At 39.0% G+C, this 24,928-nt stretch overlaps 1 protein-coding gene across 1 annotated transcript in view; it reads left to right on the top strand.

Annotated features, from left to right (window-relative positions):
• The window catches only part of LOC308412783 (3',5'-cyclic-AMP phosphodiesterase 4B-like), a 46,170-nt gene that overhangs the window by 7,605 nt on the left and 13,637 nt on the right, over positions 1–24,928 (top strand). Inside the window, exons 3-8 of the mRNA XM_080907352.1 lie at positions 2,679–2,820; positions 7,684–7,931; positions 12,655–12,849; positions 12,951–12,987; positions 13,515–13,585; positions 14,444–14,493. Of these exons, the coding sequence (XP_080763478.1) occupies positions 2,779–2,820; positions 7,684–7,931; positions 12,655–12,849; positions 12,951–12,987; positions 13,515–13,585; positions 14,444–14,493 (643 nt within the window). The 5' untranslated portion in view covers positions 2,679–2,778. The remainder of the gene's footprint in view (positions 1–2,678; positions 2,821–7,683; positions 7,932–12,654; positions 12,850–12,950; positions 12,988–13,514; positions 13,586–14,443; positions 14,494–24,928) is intronic.

The following is a 24,928-nucleotide window of genomic DNA, read 5'->3' as shown; positions in this document are numbered from 1 at the left end:
CAAATCTGTAGCTTGTTGTTAATGATACGTTTATTAATAATCAAGAAAGAACATTCCAATCACATAACTTGTGTGAAATTTGTGAAATTTTAATAATTGGGGCAATTATAGGTTAGCACTTACTTTAACAGAAAAAAACAGCTTTGCCTTTGATAATGGTTTTTCCATAAAACATTATAAATGCTAGTGAAGTCTCAGCCTTAGTCATGTTTAAAAATATTTTATTGGGTAGTTGTTAGAAAATAGTTCAGTGCAATTTATCACACATCCCAAAATTGTGACTCAAAGCCAATAACACTAAGAACTCTTTAGACTAATATTATTGCTTTCCCTTGTATTAGTACAACAGATTAAGATTTTTTTATTTAAGAGGGGTGAAAATGTTCAAATATGTCTTAAGTTTGAGGAAATTATTCTGTCAATTTAAATTATATAAAAATGATTGACTCTTAGAGTCTTAAAAAGAAATGTCACAGTGCCAGCTGCACTAGTTGCCATTTTCAGTGTGTAGTTTTTCCCATGATTGTGGGCATTTCTTTCCCCACACAAGGATAGATGAGCATGTTGCTTCTGTCAGAAGAATTGCAGCTGCATACGTTACCTAAAGCAAGTACTGTAGTGTTTTCAGGATTTCTGTATCAAAGGTTATCATAAATATATCAGTTTGTTGGCTGGTTTATTGTACATTCATCTTTGTACCTTTCCATTTCTATTATTATTTTTAATGTAATTGTTTACAGTTGTGCAAAAAAGTAAATCTTATGAAACTTTTACAACATATTTGCACACTGTTTGAAACAGTGCCACGGTTAAAATGGATATTTTATTAGTTAATGCTATAGTTAAAATAAATGAAAGAAATATCTAAAGAAAAGCACACTTCAGAAGAAAAGGTTGGGGATACCCAAGGAGTCTTGCTGAGGATTTAAAAAGCTCTCAAAATTATTTGAATTAATTGTTTAACTTTTCAGAAAATGATCTACACGTGGCGTAGTTTATAAACAACTGTCAGTTTGTAGTAAAAAAGCAAAACACTTTATATGGAACAGTCACTTTTTCATTGGGAGGGCAGTTTGAAGTCACTTTCACACCGCACATACACTAGGTAATTGTTTTGAACATCTATTAGCGAGGACACAGTGCCAGCCAAAATCAGGTTAATGTGGGTGCCACACTGTGGGAATCAATCATGACATGGAAAACATTGATTTATGTCTGTCACATTGATTAGTCAGTCATTCCTGCCTTGTGGTGATTTTCCACCAGCTGTGGTTGTTCTATAATTGATGAGGGCGCAGTCACTACATTCAGAGAAGCTGGCAGAAACTGGAACTGGGTTAAAAGCAAGCAGTCAAAGTGATACTCACTACAAAGCCAAATGAGTGGAACTTGACCTAGGCCAGCTCTGTAGACCAAGTCGGGTGCCACTCATTTGCTAACAGCAATGCATGTCCTCTATCAGACAGCTGGGGACTTTAACCTAATGGGTATAAAAGTGTATATTGTTCGTTGTTGAGGTCAGAATGTTCGGACCTCCATAGATGCTGGATACGATCACACCATGATCATTTTCAAAATCCTTTATTCTGCTTTCAGTTAGATGAAAGTTAGATGAGGTAGTTTCAAGTGGCAAGGTACAAATTATTGGTATGATGTGGGAAATGAATGGCTTAATCAGTGCCTTCACCCAACAAACTGGGGTTCAAATCCTGTGTGTTGATTTGGAAAATATACCGTTTCACTATATTAGCTTGTGCGTGAAAGACTTTCCGACAAACAGTCCTGGGCTCTGCAGTGAGCAGCATCTCACTAAAAAGCCTTCAGGCACAACTGTATGTATCACACCCCTAACTAATGAGTAATTCTTAGCATACTATAAAAAAACAAACCGTGGTTCTTTTTTTTTAACAAACCCTTTTTTTACAGTAGTGCTTGTTTAAACACTTAATATTTAAGAGGCTTGTGTGCGGTTTTAAGAAAGACAAGACTAAGAGGGGCACATGATACAGAATATGTGATCAGCAAGCGATCAGAACAAAGACATGATCACATTCTGTGTCCATCCATCCAATAGTTGTCAAAGATATTTCACTTACAGTAAGGAATGTCACTTTCATTATGACCATTCGAAAAAAGGCCCTAGGCTTTATTTCTTGAGACCAAGAATGTCTGTAGAAAATTTGATGGCAACAAATAAATGTATTTCATTCTGATTCACAATGACTAACTAAGGCTAACATAATGGCATTGCCTCTCTAAGCCACACTGCTGGCATAGATAGAATGCTTGTAAACGTGATTGTTGTTGCTTTAGCATTAACACTGAAAGTATGCTAAGCTTTCCAGTTGTGTCTTACAGTTTTCTGAAGGGTTTTTACTGCCTTTAATTTATATTACCTTTTATATGCTTTTTATCCAAATGATGGAATTGGTAAATCACTGATTTTTAAATGCGTATAGAAAAGCAATGTATCACAGCTCATGCAGGGTTGTTTCTTTGTATCAAATTATTCACTGCATGTACACCACATAGCCGGTCAAAACTGTTCAAGTCTGATGCAAGGCTAAAGCAAGTCTGACATCAAATGCAGACAGATTTACTATGATTGAGGCAGAATAACTTTTGGAATTTGCTACTTTAACATTGTTTCCCACACCCTCCCTGCTTCCCGTGTGCAGGCGTATTGGTGAAGCTGCCCACAGCACAGGACGCAGGAAAGAACTGAATTTTTGGAGGATCTGACACAGAGACGGAGAGTCTGGCTGCGCATCCCTCAGGATGAAGAAGAGTAGGAGTGCGCATGGAGTAACACCAGGTGATGTAAGTGCTGATTTTTTTCCCCACCAACCATCTGCTAAATCATGAGTCCGTCCATGCATTCATTAGCCTGCAATATGTAATTTCCTTTTATCTGAAATTCTGTGCCTCACCTTTAAGGTTTCTGGTTCCGTATTTGTGCAATTTCCATATATTTTGTAATATTTGTCTTCCTTGTGTTTCCTTCTGAATAAAGGTAGATTGAGCTCTAGCAGGAAAACACACTGCAGTATGTCTGTGTGGCGGTCAGTGACTCACAAACAGATGACTGTACTGTACACAACAGACCGCTATCTGGCAGAATACACTGCAGAGAGGGAGCTGGTGTGTGTGTGTTTGTGCATGTGTTCATGATTTGTGTGTGTACGAGAAAGTGAAGAAGATGAAGATTGAGAGTTGAGGAGTGACTTTAGAAGCAAGAGGCAGAGCGAGCCGAGGATGAACGTGTTAAAGTACAGCTCACACTAGGAAACATTCAGGGCATAGACTGAATGGAAACATGGATAAGAGGAGGAAGGACAAGGATCTGACAGAGAGGCCCATCTGCTTCTCCTCTGTGTCAGTGGTGTTTATGACTGGGCAGGCAGGCCAGTTCATTTACACTGACACTGTCCAACACGAGCACAGAGGCCAAGTAAAATTCTGGATGATGAAAGTTTTCCTGCTGTGACTGGCCTTTATCACCCTCTATCCCCTTATTTATTACGCTATACAAAAATGTATTTCTTGTTTAAATGTATTGCCTGCCTAATGCAAAGCATTTCTGTGCTGTGTTTGCTTCTTAGCTGAAGGAAATATCCAGTGTAAAGTAACATGATGGTTAATCATGACAAGATGTATAACATTTTTTACTTTTTTTGTATTTTTACTCTAATGCAAACATTTGTTTTGGTAATGGTGGTCACATTTTTGATAGCTTCATAATAGAGCTCTCTTTTCTGAACCTTATGATGTCGGCTGCTTCTTTCCCTTACTACAGTTTGTTAGGGCAAATATCTAATCAGCCAGTAACTCAATACATTCGGTGCATGGTGAAGGCGTCCTACTGAAGCTCTGAATGGAAAAGAAAGTTGATTTCAGTATCATATGGTACCAGTATTGTAATGTGTTGTCCGGCACCTCTTTGAAGTAAAGCACCTCTGACAAAAGGGGTTCCAAACTGATACTAGTAAGGTGTACCTAATAAACTGGCTGGTGAGTGGATGTACTACATAGTATGTTGGTGTGCCTTAAATATTTTTTCTCTACTTGTTCTGTTTTTTCAGTAATTAGTTACACTGCTTTTTATAGCTGTGCACTGCAGTGTTTCCCACTATGTGAGAATTTGGCTGTGGCTGTGGGCTGCTGTAGTGTTCCCTAAATGACTCACATGTTGGCGTTTGGTAGTTTTGAAAGTGTAACAGAGATTACTTTATTCAAAGAGATTTGTTTATTTCTTTTTATCCACTGTGTGTGTTAATTTTGTTCATTTCCAAGCTTGAGGTTTTTGTTTGCTTCACAGAGAAGATTAATAGCTCCTTAAGCATGAATTCGCTATGCGACAGTGTTTGATGTGTCCTACCTTTCTTTTAGATTCTGTAGCACTTACATAATTAAAGCAAGAGTCATTTTTCCCGTCTTTGCTGAAAGGTTTAATAATTCAGTCACTACATAAAGCCATGCTGTTGGAGCTTCACTCCTAAAGCCGTCTCATTTATGATCGCCTTTCTCAAAAAGGCTTTTTGGAAGTCCCCCACAAAACACTGGAGCTGTTTCAGCTCTGCAGCCAAGAAAGGCCTTTCATCTTCCTGGAGAAAACACCCACTCCACCTCTGTTTGACTCTGTGCAGCTACACTACCTCCGTTTGAGATCTGTTGTTTTCCCTTTCATCTTAGTTCCTTTCCTTTTATGACCATGTTCTGACACACATTACAAATCCAGGTTTACTAATGTTTCGACCCCTGGCTTATACTTTATATACAAGGTGAATTGGCCTTATACTTTCTTCCTGATGTCATGGGCAAGTGATCAGTGGAGAAATAGAATTACATAGCGAGACAACAGTTGCAATCAATAAACAAATAATAAACAATTTACCCAATAACACTGACATATTGACAGGAGACTATTTAGTTCTCTGCTTGACAAGTGGTTTAGTAAATGGAAACAAACTTCGATTGGTTTTCCGGACAGTTTATGTTTTGCCAGATTTAATTTTCACCCATTTTCCTGGGAGAGGAAGAATATATCTTTAAAAAGACAGGAGCAATATGTCAGGCAAATTGCACAGAACGAGCCGGGGAGTGAAGCGCAGTGGGTTTACTGACAATCAGAAAGGACAGCACACTCCCATCTCTGCATTGGTTTCTTCAACTATCTCGTGTTCACTCTGTCATTCGGAGTCTTTTCCTTCCCTGTTCCCGTCTTTTTTGCAGTTATCTCTCATTTATGTCTTGCAGGGTACTTTCCTGCTATTACTTGTCAGTCACATTGATTGGAAAGAGGAAATGGGATGACATAATCTTTCTCTCATTTCTCCCATTAGACAGACACCTGGCTGTGTACACTGTCAGTTAAATAATATCTATATGTTGTCCAAACATCTATCCGTTTGAACACTCAGTTGAGTTTACCATGTGCTTTCCATACACCAGTGAAGAATCACTGCTGTAACTGGATAACCGTATTACCTGGAATGTTTTTCTCAGTGGTCATTTCGAGTTTGACAGAGAAGATTTGTCATGTTTTTCATGGGCGCCATCCACATATTGAACTCTGCTGCTCCACCCACAAATGCATTTTCCTTACAAATGTGGGACATTTTAGGGGAAATGAACAGGATGTCCAACGGTATCAGATTTGTTGAAATAATTGATTAAACACAATTTTCCTTACTTTTCCTTACTAAATAAATACTAAATAAATACTAAATACATTGCTGTTATCGAGTTAGCATATTAATGTTATCGTATTACTTTTTATTAATCCAAATATTGAAAGCATAATTATGTTTTTGAAAGTTACCATATAATTATTCCTCACTGTTGTCATCAAATGTGCTTCCCAATTTTGATCCTGTGTTTTTGGCTCTTTGTTACACTGACTTAAATGTGATACTATACAAAGATTAAACTCCCAGTGTTACCATGTAATTAATGAGATATCATGTAAAGAATCTTCATTAATGCCATTAGTAACAGTTGTGTTTGCCTACAATTTCATACATGGCCTTAACCAACTATAACATCACTAAAGTCTGGATCTACATTTTATTTTATTTTATTTTATTTTATTTTTTCAAAATGAGAGGTGAATCAGTGTGTAATGATATTTGATTGGCTTAGGCATGAGTAGTGAATCAGAACCACAGCAATCGAGTAAGTGACTTTTACTTTGTGCTGTTTTAATTTCAAAGGAATAATTATGTATTTTGTTATTTTTATTTCAGCATCCGTCTTCTATATTTCAGAATGGGGAAGTGTACAGAATAAATTCATTACAGTTTCTGGTTTTCATTATATTGCAACTCTAGGACTTGGTTTCTGCAGAAGTGTAGCCTTTTCTTTGGGTCATTGGATCAGAAGTGCTGTAATTTAAATGTGATACATTAAAACAAACAGTTCTGGCCCTCACTACTTTTTAAACCCCAGTTTCATTTCTAAATGGTGTCTGTGAAATAGGTTTATTTGAATGAATCATTGCATGGTTTGTCCACTAGAGAGCACTAAGTTCATTTTTCAAGTTGTTCCACGTGTTCACAGCTCTCTTAAAAAATCTATACTAAGACTGTTGTGTATATGAAATATTTACATTAGAAAATAACACTGCAGGGCAACATAAGAGTATTTGCCTCGGATATCAGATACTGACTGGGTTAAAGAGCCTTGTTGTTGTTGTTAAACAGTGGTAAGCTTTCCGTCTGGATCACAGGGAGGTTAGACTGTAGCTTCGCGCTCTTTCCTTTTCACACTAGCTGTCAGCTTCTGTATTTCTCACTCTTCTTGTCTGTCTAGCCTCCTGTGGCCACATTGACATAAAAAACCAAATCATTGCTCGATAGCCTCAGACCCATTCTAGGAATTCTTCAGTCCCCGTCCTTTCCCCCTCTCATTGTTATTGTGCTTCATATGCTGCTTGTCTGCATGAAATCTTTGACGTGTTTAATTTCTTCTTGCATGCTGTGAACATAAATTGTTTGATATATGCAGAATGAGCTCTGGCAGCCCATTTCTGTTTCCTCAGTACGCTGACTTGTTTACAACCCATCATTTCAATGAATCACTCTGTGATCCATACTGGAAACTTCATGCCAAAGAAGGCGCACTAAACATACAATATTTACACTCTGCACAGCTTCATCGACATATCAGCTGGCACTTTTTATTTATTATTATTTATTTATTTTTGCATTTCCAACCATAGCTGGAAGCTTTAGGTTTTGCAGTTGACCGAAAAAACCTAAGGCTTGAATTCACATGAATTAAGTGCAAATGTTTGTTTGCTGAAGGATGATGCGATTATAATTTAGTGGTCAGAGGTCACAAAATATATTTTTGGCTACAACTCACACTACATGTGCAAATTTTGACAAAAGTTCAAACAAATGTCTAATAAGAAGGACATTTACATAGAAAGGTAAGACATGGATGTAAAGTAGTTTCACTGGCCTGTGAATGCATAAAACTTCAAGGTTTTAATTTCATCCATCCATTTTTATTTTTTAAATCATGTTTTTCCCCCATGGTTTTACATTTTATCCTCTTATTTATAGTATTTCTTATGTGCTATGCACATTTTTTACTTCTTTAACATTTTCCCTTACTGATTTTCTTTTTCTGAGACAATTTCGTATCAAAGCTAAACATTCATTATCTCCTTTCTGTCAGGAAAATAAGGAGCCTCCTGTGGGACAGTTTTCTGCAGGCAACACTCTCGGGGTGGAGGTGTTCAAAGTCCACAGGCGGTTTTCTGGCAATCTGCAGCTGCCTCCGTTGTCATGGCGACAGGCAGAGAAGGAGAGGGAAAGGGGAAGGCCGCTAACACCAGAAGAAGATCCCGTAACCCATAGCAGACCCACGAGCCTGCCCATCGCCTCTCTGCCTCGCATTGACATCACACAGGCTGACCCTGACAGGTGAGGCTGTGATAAACACACTGACACGCTCAAACGCTTTATAAGGCGGCACCGATGCTGCGCACGTTTGGGCATTATTTTTTTTCCTTGTACTTCTCTGCGTTTGTGCTTTTGTTGTGCTGCAGTAATAATGTAGTAATTTGAGAAAAGCAGCACAGCTTGTGTACCGGGTAACAGCGGGAGGCCGGTGTTTTCTCCCATCTAGATCTGACATTAGATTTGCAAGCAAGCAACAAAGTTGGCATTTATGAATTTTTTGGGGGTGAAAGACGGGGTACATACTCGACAGCTCATGTGTCTGTCGCAGTGCCAACACAAAGAGGTAGACAACGCATTCACGTTACGGCAAATTTAGAATCACCAGTCAAACTAAGATTCATGTCTATTGAATGCGGGAGGAAGCCAGAGTTCCCCAGAAAAACCCACACAGACATGGGAAGAACATGCACACACTTGAAGTTGCTGAATAGCAGTTTCCCGTATGTATTATTTCGTTGAGCAATTATAATTCATCCCACCAAACTACTTTCGCTTTTTGAGATCTTTTGAATCTATTTTATCTGGTGTCTGTATTTTTTGTTGCTTTCATCTGTATAAGGCTTATACTATGTCCTCGTGCTTTTGAAAAACATGGGTTGGATTTATCTGGATTACAGGTCAGGAGCAGAGAAACTTTTGCTCTGTTTATTGCACAACACTGGAGACGCCCCATAACTTTTTGCTTTGTTTTCCAGCTGCTTTTGAGTAGCCAGTCAGCTTGTTTAAAAAGGCTTCTGTTCATATTGATTAGCATTATGAATAATGCAGTGGAGGATTGTCTGGATAATATCAACCAATAAAAATAAATCATACGTTCAGACATATTTATTTGAGTTTGTGAGTGAATATTTTAGTGCAGTCTTGTCCGGCATCAGACTTGGTTGTAAAGCGGACTCTTTAATGGAAACTAGTATAGAATTCAAAGGGGTCGGGTTGGGCCAGGCAGACTGTTGCAGTGTTACTTCTAGTCATTCTGGCCAGAAACTCTCACCAAGATCCTCAGGCAAGCAGGCAACGATCAGACGTCTACATCGATACAGACGCTTCACTGTAGCCAGCGCATGGTAAGGATATTCTTTTGAGGGTGTTAAAGAGAGAATTAAATAAATAAAATAGAGGATTGAAACCCAAGTAGTGGGTTTGCTTGTCAGCTGTAATGTGTTTTTGAAGAGCTACAGCAGGTAGTCGTGATTGTGGATTTATTTAGTAACTCAGGCGGACCCTTATTTAGAAGTAGTTTATTTCAGGTTGTCAAAAATGTCCCTGCTCCAGGATGAGTTAGAGCTCAGGGGACTCATTTTTTAAAAATAACTCATTGGTGTGGAAAGATGCCTTGGAAAAAGACCCTGAAATAACACATAAAAAAAAGATGTATTAACAGGAAACAGTCCCCTTTATGTCATACCTTACATAAGGTAAAGTTTATTCATATAGCCCAATATCATGGGGTTGTCACTGCAAGCTTGCAATAAAACACACAGCAAACACTTTATTACGATAAAAGTGTGAGACATCTCTGGAAAGCCATTTGTGATTCCAAGACCAAAGCGATTGGCAGACATCCCTGTGCTGTACGTACAGAGTGTTGAAATACTCAGATGATGAAATTCACCCTTGGGGCGTGATTTCATCACAAATGTTTTAGTTCTTAAAATATTTTTAAAAGTACACGCTGAGCAAAGCAGCGTGCTGGGACTTTCTCCTCTGGGATGTACTTACATTAATGTGTGTGGCTAGCCCATGTTGTTTTTATAGACTACGGCACGATTCTCTCCTTTGTTTCCCTTCTTAAATAAATCCTTCTGTTAATGCCACAAACTTGAATTCATCAGGAAAGAGGATTTTTTTTTCCCTCAATCGTCAGTTGTGAAACATTGGTAATGGTTTTATCCAGTCCAAAGAGTTTAGCCTTGTTTTTTCTCCTGAGAAGCCATTTAGCGTCAGGCCATTTTTTGACAGTACTTTTTTTTTCCTATTTTCTATTTGGGACCCTCTGTCTTTGATCAAATTAATTTTTAACTTTCATGTCTAAGTGAAAAAACATATCAATCTGCTGATAGCGTGACTACTTCTGACCTGTCTGGTTGTTCTTTAGATACATCTGGTTATCATGCAACTAGAAAAGTAATTTGACACTTTCACCTACTTATGATCCAAGTCCCACTACCACAAGGCTGCTTAGTGAGCAATGTTTTGCTGTACCAGACAGTGACATGCAAGTTGAAATCTGACATTGTGGTCAGATCATAAATTATCTTTGATTTGATTAGTAGTCTGTAAAATTCATTGTACCCCTCATAATCTCTGGTGGTTTTAAATGTTAATCCAAGCATCAGATTTCCTGACGATTTCCAGGCCTACGTGGAACTGTGACCCCGCTGTATATACTGTATGTGGAAGGCTTTTACTTAAGCTCTGGTTCTCCTCAGTCTTCCACATGTCAACCAAGTCAACAGACCTTCAGCCTAATCACAGAAATCAACTACTGCTATGGACATTGAGTTTTATAAATAGTAGCTAAGTACCAGAGAATTTCTAATAATACATTGTCTACTATCAGAAGAAGAGCACAGTAATAGTGTTAGCCATATTGCAGCTTTAATAACACATCACGGCATCAGAAACCTCCTGCTAGTTCTCCTCTTTATTTTACACCACACAGTCACTGTACTGTCTCTTAACACACAGATGGGTTTTTTTCTCATCTGGGGAAATATGTACAGTGTACATTAAATGCACATTAACTATAATCTCCAAAGTTGGCAAATAAATGAGGATCTGGATTTTCAACGTAATCGCGACGTCCCACTGTAAAGTCTTGTCGGCGCTGTGTTTTAATACAGAGGGATAAAGGACAGGCGGCCAGATAAACAGAGCGACTGCTGGTGCGTTTTTCCTGCGCTTCAGCCCAGATCTGCATGTTAGCATCTGCCAAGCCTACGTTATTCCAGCACGTGGGCTGCTACTGGACAGAAAGGGGAGGCTGCAAAAGTGTGTGTGTATGTATGAGTGAGCAGACAGTGTCACTGTTTTATGTTGCTCGATGTGGACCTTGAAGAGGGAGAAAAATGTTTCGAAGGTCTCCTAGGTGCAGAGCTGGACATTTTGACTTCAGTGAGGAAGTTGTCAACAGAGCACACCTCTCAGCTCCAAGGTGATGTTTCAGTAGTTTTCTCTTTTTTTTATTGCACTGAGTATTTTATATATGCATATGAGTCCTTTTTTCGCTCTACATGTCAATATTTTAGAAAAATAACTTCACTGGTAGATTTTAACATGATGCTCTTTTTCTTTTAACCTTTTCATTTCCACTGTAGTGCATATTTACTGAAGGTTCTTGATTGGTTTCACACTGTGGGATTAGATCGCTGTAGTTAAAATATGTTGTTTGCTGAAACTGAATGACGCAAAGCACAACACAGATGACGCTGGTCTTCCTGCATGTGTGTAATCAGAGTTCTCACATTAATCTGAGCTTCTCTGGCAGAGGTGTGGGACTGTCTCAATGGGACACGCGCCTAGTTAATCCCACATGTAGGAGAAATTAAAGAGGCGGGCTTTAACATGGAGAAAACATGAAGTGGCACTTCTAATAAAATGAAGTATGTAAATGGTAATCAAGCCAAGGACTCTGAGTTATTTTTCCATTTCATGGTTTGTGGCATCTGCTATTCCTGCTGGGCACTGACAGTTTGACCTTGCACCTCTAAACTCCTGTCCATCTGACCCAATCATCTGGTTACACAATAACTCGTCCCGGTCCTCTACATAAACTCTGTGGTGACAAACAGATTATGTCTCTGTGTGCATCTGTGGTGGTTTTTATTGATCAAACAACTATTGAGGAAAGCTGCATTTAGCAGTTAGCATGTTGGTTTATTTTTGCTCTGAGCATGAGTTCTCTGGTTGCTCTTTCTGATTTCTGCTTGTCAATTTTAAAAACAATTTTAATATATATGAATTTTTTAGATGGCATCAAGGTTGTAAGCATCACATGCTAAGAAAAGCCATAAATTCTACAATATTGTATTGTCTTCCTTTTAAATTTGTTTATTATCATTAGTTCAATTTTAGTGTTCAAATACATTCATCTTAAACAATGAGGGAAGGTAATCAAGATGTAGGCAGATGCTTGTGAGTGCATCAGTTACTGTAAAAGAAAACGTAGTTAGTAAAAAAGCAAAAATGTGCCTTTAATCACACATCAGGCAGCTGGTCACTCTTTGTATGTCATTTCCTAACTGCTGAGTTTGAATGGAACTGTCATGGACAGTGTTCCCGTAAGAAACAAACCAGACGGGCAGATTACAGTAAAACCAGCCCTGCTTGTACAGACAGTGAAGCATACTTATTTTATGAGTGTTATAGTTGTTGTTTTTTTCAGCTGTGGATGAATGGATGAGTAATTTTTTTAGGATTTATGCAATAATCTACTTCCTGGATAGGATTTGTCAACATGTTTTGCAAGCCAGTACTTACAGGTAGATTACGGAAGGTATATTCAAGATGACGATGATGATTTAAAAGTTAAATCTAAATGGCAAGATTGATGATCAATCAGACTTTGGCTTATGCTTTTAAAACTAATAGATTTAAAGAACTTGCTTTGCATTGTAAAGAATCACATCCTGATATTTTCTTCTCTCCCCCTGGATTGTTTTTTTTTTTTTTAACTTTCTTTTAGTTTTGAAGGGGAGAATGGCCCATCAGTGTGCTGCAGCCCATCAGACCCTCAGGCATCCCCAGGTTCAGGTCTGGTTCTTCATCCCAATTTGGCAGCTTACGGCCAGCGGCGGGAGTCCTTCCTGTACCGCTCTGACAGCGACTATGAGCTATCACCAAAATCCTTATCCCGAAATTCTTCCATCGTTGGAGAATTGTGAGTGGTTTTAATCACAGCATTGTCACATTACACTACAGTTAGCTATGTGTTTGTCTGTTTGTGTAACAGGCTTTCCTTTCATTACTCTCATTTTTCAGACATGGAGAAGACTTGATTGTGACACCGTTTGCCCAGGTAAGAGCTTGTCATAGCTCCATAGATCAAGTACAAAGAGCATCAATTATCTCAGAATATAAAACACAATTTCTCACAATAACTTTTTAATCTAAATGTCCCATGGCGCCATATTGAACTCTTTGCCCACAATTGGCAATGAGGATATATAACAACATCGGCATGGCAGAAGAACTCTACACTCGGATTTCAGCTTCATTGCAGAAACCTTTTCAGACAAACAGTATAGAAATCTATAAATAATATAGAGATATTTAGTGCCATATTATTTAATTACATTATTAAAAACAGTAATTTGCCCCAAACTAGTCATAAAATAAAAGAATCACAATTCTTTAAAACACCTCTCTTTTAAACACATGGTCAATAGCAAAGGTTATTCTCCATGCTCTCCTGTGAGAGGTAAGTTATAGTCCTTAAACATTTTTCACACTATTTTATTTTCATGCAAAATGTCTTGTTTTAAATTTCACTTTTACTTTTTGCACATTCTTTCTCTTACGTCAGTCTTTTGATCTTCTCTTTAGGTTCTGGCAAGTCTTCGGACAGTTAGGAACAACTTCACCACCTTGACAAATGTACAGTGTGTATCTAATAAGTAAGTGGGATCATTATTAGTTTCTGTACTTAGAGTTTTTATGATCCACAATTTAATATTTATTTTTTATTGAGGAAAAATCTGCCTGTGGATCTTAGTTTTTGGAGATACACCAGTAAGCCACACCATTAAAATCAGACTAGGACTTCTGATTGTGCCATGTGTTGTTTTATAGAAGGCACCAGATAAGAAGATAATCAGTGTTTGTCACTTTACCTGTCGGTAGTTTTAATGTTGTGGCTCATAAGTGTCTGTTTTGACAATGGTTGGAGATGCCAGCATGCTCCACTTGGGGGCACCAAAGCTTCAGAAACTTTTATAATGCTGTGGGCTTGTGAAGAAGTCTCGCAAATATAAATTCACATATCTCAAGAGCCTTTTGCTGGTGACACAAAACTGGACACAGTGACATTTCAATTCTGTTTTTTGTTTTGAGAGGCACAAACATCATCTTTTACATGGAAGTGCTCGCAGGTTTCCAGTGATCACTGAATTGGGTCAGTGGTTGTAGTTGCATCAAATTTACCAGAGGTGCACACTGAGTCAATCTGACCTCAGAGAAAAGGGTCACCGCAAGCCTGAGACCTGTTCAGAGAACCAAGGGAGTTGTTTTGTGTTTATCTTATGGCAACAAAGACCGACTGGAACCAAATGAAATAAATAAATAAATAAATGATGGAAGCATTTTTCCAGGCTCCTAATTTTTAAAACTTTGTAAATTATTTCAATTTCAATTTTCAATTTCAATTTCAATTTTATTTCTATAGCACATTTAAAAGTCACAAGTACAACAAAGTGCTTCACAAACGAACCATACTTGCAATTTACAACAGGAGAAAACCTATTTCTCTGTTGCAGGAGATCTCCCGCTACAAATCAGCCCCATGTCACCAAAGTGTGCCTGTCAGGTGAGTGAATAAGCCTTCTGTTAAAGAAAGAAAAGGAAGTTCATTATCACCCTTATCAGAATGAATGATTCTGGGAAATGTTGCACCCTGCAACACACATACTACTAACTGTCTGTGCTGTTTATATGGCTTTTGCAATTTCTGAGATTACAAATTCCAGGTTTTGATGCTTGAGCAGAATGATGCTCAGTTAAAGTTTTGAGTGAGCCAAAAAAGAAAGATGCTGAACTGAAAAAAAGCAAAGAAAACAAATGGAACAGCCAGTGATGTCCAATTGTTCTCCAATGCATGTGCTGTAATGCATTTACACAGATGGGGATTCTTGCATGCAACTGAAGTCTGCACAGTTGTTAGCAAAAATAATAGTTTGGGTTTCAAACACGTGAAAGTGGCATACACAATGGATTGCTTATTTCACGCCTCTGCAGTGTTCAAATAGATTGTCCCTTTGCACACAACACACATTTACATAAGGAAATATAGTTCCTCTTTTAAATTTCCATAAAAGTACTGAGTTAGATGTTTTCCCAGCCAGGATAAAATGTTATCTTTGACTCTTTTCACAAATGCAAACATAAGCAGCAGGCCTTCGTTATTCAAGGAGGAAACTGTGACTTGGTAATGCGCAAAATTCCCGTGAAGTGTCATTATGGAGGCACCGAGAAAAAACCAAAGTGTGAGAACAACAGAAGCACCTACTGGTTTAGATTCAGATTAGGTAGAAGGCAACAAGTGAAAGAAAAAGAGGAGGGAGGTGTCGATATTGGTTCTTGCTGCACTGGTTCTTCAAGTCCAATTGACGTCAGCATGGCCTACACACATGGGTGCTCGACTTCCTATCAGCACAGATGGGCTGCGAGGAGTGTCCCACAGCAGGAAAAATACAACACAACTGTGAGTCTCTTATTGTCCTTCCTCCTCCACATTTCTCACAAACCATGACCTCCAAGTAATCAGTGCAGAGTGAAACTATCTCACTGGCTTCCATTATGACGCATGAGGAAGATAAAACAAGAAAAACAAATTTGAAGCCTCTGAGACTCAGAGCTCGGAGGTTTATATACTGTATTTCTTGTCCTACCAGGGAATCTTGCTGCTCTCAGCTTTCTCTGAGCGTATAGAGAAAATGGAGTACACCTGCCACTAAATAATGGTGACGGTTGAGTTTGTTCAGTACGCAGCTACAACAATTAACAATATCACAATGAAAGATGTCATCATATCCTCCCTTGTGCTGCTTTCTGTCCCGTTTTCCTTGACTCTTTGACCGGAAAAGGAGAACAGATTTTTCCTGTTTTCCCTCTGTGTTTTTAGTCTGGCAAAATCCCCAGTAGTGGAAAAGAAAGAGTACCAGGTCTTTTTGGGCATGAGCTCAGCATAAATGAGTGCGCACTTATACACTCTGGACAGCTCTATAAAGGGATTATAGACGGACACGGGGAAAGACAATAAAAATCAAGACAGAAGATGATGTGGTGACACATGCACACATTGGCATCAAGACATATCAAGAGAGCTACCAGATTATTGCTGGGAGTGAGATACAAAAGAATGAAAACACAGTAAAGGTCAAAGAGAGAGAGAGAGAGATAATCATCTGGCAGTATGGGAGTAGCATATCAAATTCGGTGAAATAAACAAGAAGAGCACAACCGTGACCACAGCCAGTGGGTGAAGGGGCATAATGAGAAGAAAACAAGAAGCAGAGGGTATACTAAAAATCAGCTCAGCTGCAAATGCGTTACTGCAGGCTGTTTGCGCTGTTCGACTTACTCCAGAAACGTGACGGGATTGAAGTTTTCCCCCTTATGAGTTTGCAATTTATGGTTCGCTAGCCAAACTGGCCCCATCGCACACAGTCTCGTGAGCTCAGCGAGCAACAAAGAGCTCACTCTTCCCCTACTGATTCAGATTACAGGCTTTGCTCTATATCACGCCTGATAAATAGCACTTTTGAGAAGTTGCTTTATTATGACGTCTTTGACAGTCAAGGCCTGATGATTAATCTGCAGCGATTATTACTGGCATTAGCCAAACACAGATGGTATGAACTCTGGGGTTAGTCATGTGTCCGAGAGAGCTGTAAAACCTCGCAATGGCCTCATGAGCGAATGCTGGCTAGACTGTTTTCAGATATTAATCATTACACAGCGCCCACAGAAATTAATCTTTAAGAAATCCCTGTTCAAAAAAGGCTACCCCTAGTTAGCTTTAGACTTGGCCCCAAGAGGGAAAACTATATATGCGTTCCCGCTTAATTTGTGATGAAATTATACTGTTTTGCTTGATGTGTGTGTGTGTTTTTAAATGAAGTGTAATATTGGACCTAGCAATTTTTACTTGACTTCCCACTTTCAAATCAAAAGTGATCTTGTTTACACTAGAAGCACACACAGTAGTAAAAAGAACTACTGTATAACAGTACATTTGCTATTTTCCTAAGAACGTCGACTATCCATTTCATATCTACATGTTAAATTTGAGGCCAGCATGAGCAGCAGGTCAGCTTAGTGAAAAAAGACCAAAAAAAACCCTAAAAGTTTGACAATCCACAGAGCTCACAGCACACTTATTAACATGCAGAATAACAAAGTAGCCAAGATTTCGTGCTACATTTTCCATCTTCTGTTACACTTTTATCCTTTTCACTGAAAGAAGAAAAAAAAAGAAGTTAAAACTAAAGTAAAAGGAAATCACACACTAGCAGTTTTCTTTCTTTCTTTCTTTTCTCATACAGATCCCTGGTATAAATAAGATCTCTTATAAAATATATCATGCTTTTAATGTTACTGTAGCTTTTTGATACCTTTGTGTTTTGTATTATTTAAACCAGCTAGGTGCTTTAGGGGAGATAGGTTTGGCTTTCTTCAAAGAGAACCACATTGGTGGATACCGCCTATTTCGCTCTTTATACTGTTACATCAAGGTTTTATACATCACATTATTTAAAAAAAGTTTCAGACCTTCAAAGTCACCGCTGAGAAAAGTTGCAACTAGATTTAAGTTACACTGTCAACATTTACTTAATTTTATTTGTGTTAAATATAAGAATTTTGTCAGAAATTTTTTTTTAAACAACAACGTAACATGTGGCTTGACCAAATATACAGCCCCATTTCCAAAAAAGTTGGGGCGCTATGTAAATTTTAAATATAAATAGGAAGCATTGATTTGAAAATCTCATAAACCCACATTTTATTCAAATTTTATTTTATTCAAATAGAATATAGACAAAAAATGTAATTTTTACCACCGTGTAGCATCGTCTCTCTTTTTAACAGCAATGTCTGGGAAGTGAGTAGATGAGTTTCTGGGCTTTTGGTTGGGGAATGTTTACCCATTCTTGTCTGATTATAGCTGCTGAACAGGATTGGAGGCAGGCTAGTTCAGCATCTGGATTCTTCAAGTATGAAGCAATCCTCTTTTTATACATGCAATTTGGGGTTTAGCATTGTCTTGCTGAAAGTCTATTGCTCAAGGATAAGATACAGTACTGTATCTGAAGTATGTAGCTGTACTGTTGCAATAAGGGTGTTTTCTGCATTCAGTGACAGCAAACAGTGTAACACCACTGTGTAAGGATTCCATGACAGAGCCATTGGACCCAAGAGTTAAATCAGTGAAATATGTCATTGTCTTTTGAAGTTGCGTCAGTAAGCGTATCTGGCATAAAATTCTGCCAAATCAAACATGCAAAGCCACCCGATGTTGCAACCCCATGTGACAAGGGAGCAGTCGAGAGTAGCATTTATTTGAAGTGCTTGTTTTTCCTCTTATGTGTTATTGCCAGTAAGAAAATGATGGTCTTTCATTGTGAGATGCATAGTTCAGTGGCTCAGTGAACCTGTTTCCAAGAATATGATGCATTTCCAACCAGGAAAATCAGTTCAGCATAGCAGATCGCTGCACTGAGACATACACATTTTTTACTTTGGAACTAAACGGTCACGTGACTTTGTGCGTAACCTACAGGGTGTGTGGTCCAACACAATGAGCATTACTCATTTTTCTTTTGTGACTTTTAGTAAACATGCCGTGGAAGAAAAGTGATGACAGACCTAACTGAAACGAGTTATTCTGACAATGTAAAAAGGAAGAATAGGTTGTTATTTCCCTTTAAACCTCAGGGCGAGAGTTGCTGTCCACACGTGCATTTGTGTGTACAGTCATGTGTTGTTGTTTTTTTGTTTCTTTTAAAAAGTTCTACACTTTTGCCTGTCAGGGCATAATGAAAACTTATCTGTTCCTCATAGCTTATTATGCTGTCAATTTGAACAACAACACAGTGTGGCATGTCATACAATGGAAAATGCACTTCATTAATGGATCATCAGCAAATGTGAGCACCTCTATCAAAGCAGAAGTTTTAGTAGTTTGCTGCTCTGGTGCATCTAGGTCTCTTAACACAATAGAAAGCAGGAAAGAAACTAGCTTAGAGAAGCTGTTGTTGCAGTTCATCAAAGTCCATCATTCTGCAGTGAGAAGGATTGGTCACATGTGCAAAAGAGTGGACATCCCAGCAAACTGACCTTAGGATGAATTTGCTGGAAATTCATGCTAAGGTAAATTTGCTGGGACGTTTAATGCTTAAAGAAACAGCAAAATCCCAAGAGCAACATCTCGGATGCTAAAGGCCTCAGTTAGCACGCTAGATGTTAAAGGTCAAACATACCAGCATGCCAGCACAAACACCTCAAACCAGCTGCCAATCAAGCAGGTGGAGGGGTGATGATTTGGATTTGCTTTGCAGCCACAGGACCTGGGTACCTTGTAGTCATTAAGTCAAACATGACCTCTTTGTTACCAATAAATTCTAGAGTCAAATGTGATGCCATCTGTCTATAGCTAAAGCTTTATCACTAAAGCTTGGGTCATGTAATGGGATGGTGAGCCCAAGCACAGCAGGAAATCTACAACAGAATAGTTGAAAATGTAAAGAGTCAAGGTGCTGAACTGGTGCAGATTTCAGGCATCAATCTAATGCCATGGAGGAACCTTAAGAGAGCTATGTATAAACGAATGCCTGCACAAGCAGTGAACTGAAGCAGTGCTGTAAAGAAGATTGGCCCAAAGCTCTTTCTAATGTTCCAAACCAAATTTGCTTTTGCCCAATGTAATTGAAAACATATTAGGATTTTAGCAATGTTGCCAAGATCTCCTAATTGATCAGATTACTTAAACTTTCATCATAGCAAACGTAATCAGTACGAATATGCAGAACTTGTGGGCAAGGGGGAAGGTTTTTGGTGCAGGACGCTTCCTGGGTTGTGTTTGCAGACTGCTTGTAGTCTGTATTTTGTTAACCAATCATGTTTAAAGAGATTTGGGTTGCATGCATGTGGAAAGTAAATAAAGGGTTTAATTTCCGAAACCCCAAATACTTTTTCAAAAAAGTATTCATCTGCCATTTCTGGAGCACTGGTAATGATGATGTGAAGCAATATCCATTGTCCTCTACCTGGAAATCCAACTGCAAGTCCTGAAAAGGTGCTTTGGTGACTAAGGAGGCAGATTAGCTAATGGGCTAGTGGATTGAGTCATGCAAACCTGTTTCCCAAAGAGGTTTGAGCACAGTGCAAAATGCAAATGAAAACTTTATACAGTGATTTGCAAGTCATTTAAACAACATTCATATCACCATATCAAATGTTTGTTCATTTCGATGTTGATGCCAGCAACACATTTTTCCAGCCAAATTTTTCCCTCTCAAAGGATTTCCAAAAACCTTTGAAATGTTTTATTGCAACAAATTCAAAATGAGCATATGTTTTTTAATATATTTTTCAAAACTGCATGTCTAAAACACTTGCAGAATCTCTAAATGCTGTCTTCATACTATTTCCAATTAATTATAGGGTTCAAAAGAATTGCATATAGTTGCATTCTGTTTTTATTAACACCTGTCACAACTTTTTGGGGAATGGTGTTGAACTTAATTTCTAATGTTTGTTATCAATATGATGTAATTTATTTCCTCCTATTAGCAAAACGTTATTCAGTGAATGGACACACAATCAGACAGTACACCACAAACTGAGCCAGAAGAACTGACCTGTCATTTTCAGTCTGGTCAGTCTGCTTCACTCTTGTGTGCAGCAGTTACTCTGCTCCACAGCAAGATTCCATTTCAGGTTTTCCAGGCTCACAGCCAGGGGAGAGGATCCGGAGGGCTGGAAGCGTGCAGCCTGGTTAAGTATTTGAATTATGTCATTGACGTCAGCACAGTCATAAACCTCCCTGCGGCCCTTCCCTCTAACTGGCCCGTGCCAACACAGCTCCATGGTGCATTGTGAATGAGCCGTCAAACAGGCCTTGATGAGATGTTTGTATGTGCATGTGTGTTTTCAAGTCTTTTGTTTTCATAGGCGATGAAATTATTTCACAGCTGTAAACTATGAAGCGACACAATTACTGAGGCTTGTTTGTGAGAAGACCAAGAGTGGCGTGGTTTCGGGGGTTGGACCGTCTCTGATTGTCCACCGCATATCACTTTAAATCTCATGCTACCTTAAAAGGGAAAGCATTATACAAAATTGTCTCACATATAGCACACCAACTTATTCCTGTAGCACAGCAAGGGAAACAATAGATTTGAATTGTAACTTGTAACAGTATGCTAATATAATTTTTCTGTGGCTATGACAATTTTTTTCGTAAGGGTTTTTAACAATAGATAGGATAAAATTATATATACACAAGCATGATGAAATATATTATTTTGAAACACAATGAGTAATTAAACTTAAAGAAAATAAAATACAGAATGATGAACTTAAATATGCTTGGCTAAAATCTAAAAAGCATGCATGATATATAGAAATTAAAAATATTAAATTTTTAAAATTCTGAAAATATACTTGTAATGTAATAAAACTGATAAATTATGTTATTTGTGAGAGTATAATATGTGCAACACTGTTTTTGCATTTTATTCATATACTACCTTGTGTTAAAATCAGAAAATGTTCAGAGTTCAAAGCAGATGGCATAATGCAAATGATTGACACGAAGAGCAAAGGCTTTTGCAAGAGTAATCATGAATTTGCAAAGTCTTCCGCCCCTCTCGGACTTTTGAACAAATTGACGTACATTGGAGGTGATACAACGGTAAATTATTGACCCGCATCCTGCCTTAGCCCCACGTGCAATGCAAAATCAATAACAAACGACTGAATACGTGCAAGTTACTGTGTCAAAGTGTGCATTTCTCTTTTGTGATGTTGTGAGGTCACTATGAGGAATGTGTGTTTGCGTACATGCAGATAGCCTTGGCCTGTTTACAGGTCAGCCATTGGTGTCTTGAGTTGACCATCAACTTTCTTTTCCCGCACTTTCCAAATGTCTGGTGAATTAACAATGAACATTAACACAACTAAAGGCATTGTAGTCACTGTGTTAAAGTCAGCCTCGCTATAAAACTCAAAATACTGCATAAAAAATGCCAACTTATAATCCACTCTCACGCAGAAAGCCATTGTGAAAATCAAGTCAAAATCAAAAGAAATCAAAAGAAAATAAAAAAAACATTTACAATAAAAAATATTGTGTAGTTTTTCAGTGTTGTGCTTCTTAATGAGAAACTGCTCTGTATAGCTGTCACATTTAAATGCTACCCAGATGTCGCTTACAATAATAATGCTAACCCAATGATACATACACAAATGTACCCTAATAGGGTCATTTTGCTGTTTTTGTACTACTTTTACTGAAGTGTGTGTTTGGTCTGTCCATGGCAGTTGTTGGTATGAGCTGAGACACTGCAATTCTTCAGTCAGACACTGAGGAAAAACAGCTTATGGGGGTAGGTTGAGAACATAGAGAGGTGCAGTGTGAGGGGGATGTAAGTGGAAGGTGTTTTGGCAGAAATGGTGGTTTGGGAGCAGCCCTGCTCGTTAGTGTGGTGGATGGCTCTTACAGAAGCTGGTTTGTGGCCCTACAGAGGAGAGATAGAGGGGAAAAAGGGGGAGAGGGGAAGGCAGACGAGGTCTCTCTGCACACTGAGGTCTGTTGTCCTCTTTGCAGCCTCCAGCATATGGCCAAAGCATTAGAACTCACCAAGAAAAAAAAGAAAAAGACATCCACTGAAAAAACAGGCTGGAAAAGCACCTCACACTCTGTCTGGAAGCAGGTTTCTCAGACTGAATGTGCGTCACGCCACCTTTGACTGGTGACACTGTGAAATGTCATCCCATTTAACACTGTATTTATGAACAACCAAAGGTGATGATAGGTTCATTCCTTCTACTCATACCGTGTGCATGTGCATAACTTTATTTTATTTAGAACTTCAACTCATATGTCATTGTTATACAGCCCAACTAAGGGAAGTTTGGCTCCAGACTTTGAAAAAATGTAACTTTTCAGCCACTGCTTTAGCCCAAAAAGCCAAAGGTCCAGCAAGCTTTTCTACAGTAGTCTGAGTGTTTCACTCTTATATGTTCTGGACTCTGTCAGTGATTAAGCTGCCAGCTTCAAAATGACTCGAATCCCAATCATACAGACTTTGCAGATGAGCCAGTCCTTTGATGTTTCAAGGTGCCCAGCTAAAATGTCTGCATATGCATGCGCCCTCTTCTAAGGGAATGAGGGCAGGATGTGGTGACACCTTCTTGGCAACGTCTACTGCCCCTATGGACCAAGACAGCCACACGCTGATGTATACCAAGATTCAACAGCTCACTGCCTTGTGCATGAGCTGCTTTGATGTTATACCTCTGCTCTGTGTCAGTGACTTTTGCATGGCTTGCGTGCCAGTGGAGTCTGTGAATAGGCTGGTCCGCAAAACTTGGCATCCAGTTATGCGTCGTATCGAAGCCAAAGTTTCTTTGAATCAGCCAACCAGGAACTCAAGGAAATAAAAATTAGTCTAACCCGAAAAATGACACAAGTGGTAGCAGCTGTGTAATATGAGGAGCCAGTGGCATGAGTTTCCTTGAGTGAACTTAAACAGCTGAAAGTTCACTTTTCTGTGATTCAAAAGAATCCCGGGTGTTGTTCTGATTACTTTCAAAGGTGAACCATTTCCTTTAACTGTGCTACATTGTCTGGGGTTGCATTGAAGTTCTTTGTTCAGCACTGGTGGTTCAAAATCTGTATGCCATCACTGTGCTTTGAAGTGCTTTGATCCACTATATTGACGTAAATTGGGGAGCAGCACGCTGGCTGTCCTGTTGTGCTGAGCATATGGGGTAAATTTCTTCCATGTGTGAAGTGCTATGAAGTAGAGATCAGTCTTTTCCATAGAAAAGGAAGGTGGGGAGATCCAGATGTTTAGCGTTCGCTCCCTCCAGCTAGAAATATGTTGAAACATTGGCATATTGAGCAGTGATACTTTTTAATATGTTTCCTCATGTTTGAGCTTCCCAGTGATTTTCTTGTAAACCACTCTTTTCCTTCTAAACACTGTGCACCTACCACATGTGAGTCATAGCTGCTAACGACAGAGTTATTTCATCAAACGACAGCTATGATTGCCTTCAGCAGTCACTCCACCATTCATTAATTCCACTCCATGTTTTCTGGGAGTTCATAGCCAAAGAGGAAGTGCTTTGGTTTCTTTGGCTCACAGTGTGGCCCTAGCCTGGACTCCCCCCAATTCAGGGAGTCAAAATTTGCCTCTCGTGTTGCTTATGCAAACACAAGTTTGATGTTTGATATAATTTTTTTTCCTCCCTCAGAGAGGTTCAGAGAGGAGAGAACCAGTTTGTGAAGCATGGTGGTGTGCCGTGAGCTGCTGTAGATGCAGTTCACCAGGGTTCCTTGAAGTGGTCTGCATGTCAGAAAGGAAGTCGTTGGAAATGAGTTGTCTTTGCAGTAGTGACGAAGTCCTCCTGCTCCTATTGTCTATAAAGTTCTAATGAAATTTCACAGAGATGCATTTGTTTGGATGTAATCCCAGTGACAGGAATAAAAGCTAAAATGATTGTGTCTCCTGCACCAAAAGCAGTTAGGGTTTTTGTGTTTTTTTTTTACTCTAAATGCATGTATACACCATTTCTATTCATTTAAATGGGCAGGGGTCACAGACACACCAACAGCAGGAGGCAGCAAACTGCCTAGTCTGCAAGCTACTTCTTCAAACGAGTGGAACTGAGAGGGGGATAATTTAATGAGAGAGAGGGAGAAGTTGAGCAAGGGTGGGGGAACCAGACGAAATGGGAGGGGGTTTGCAGCACGCACAAGAGGGAGGGAAAGAGGGGGTACGCAGAGAATAAGGCTACAGAGAGACAGAAAGACAGAGCGAGTCGGCAAACGGTGACCATAACCACTGTTTGTTTGAGAAAACAACTCCCCTGAACTTTCGGAGGTGGTGGAGCGGAACAAGATGAAGGAGCTCTGCGTACACACCTCCTCATCTTCCTCTGCGTCTTCCGGAGGTTCTGCATGTCAGTGCCCCTTACGATCAAGCCACTCTGGGACACTTGGACCGCCACGC

This window comes from Rhamphochromis sp. 'chilingali' (genome assembly GCF_963969265.1).
Source record: "Rhamphochromis sp. 'chilingali' genome assembly, chromosome: 16".
NCBI lineage: Eukaryota > Metazoa > Chordata > Actinopteri > Cichliformes > Cichlidae > Rhamphochromis > Rhamphochromis sp. 'chilingali'.
The sequence above is the reverse complement of the archived record's forward strand: the minus strand, read 5'-3'. Positions and strand labels throughout refer to the sequence as shown.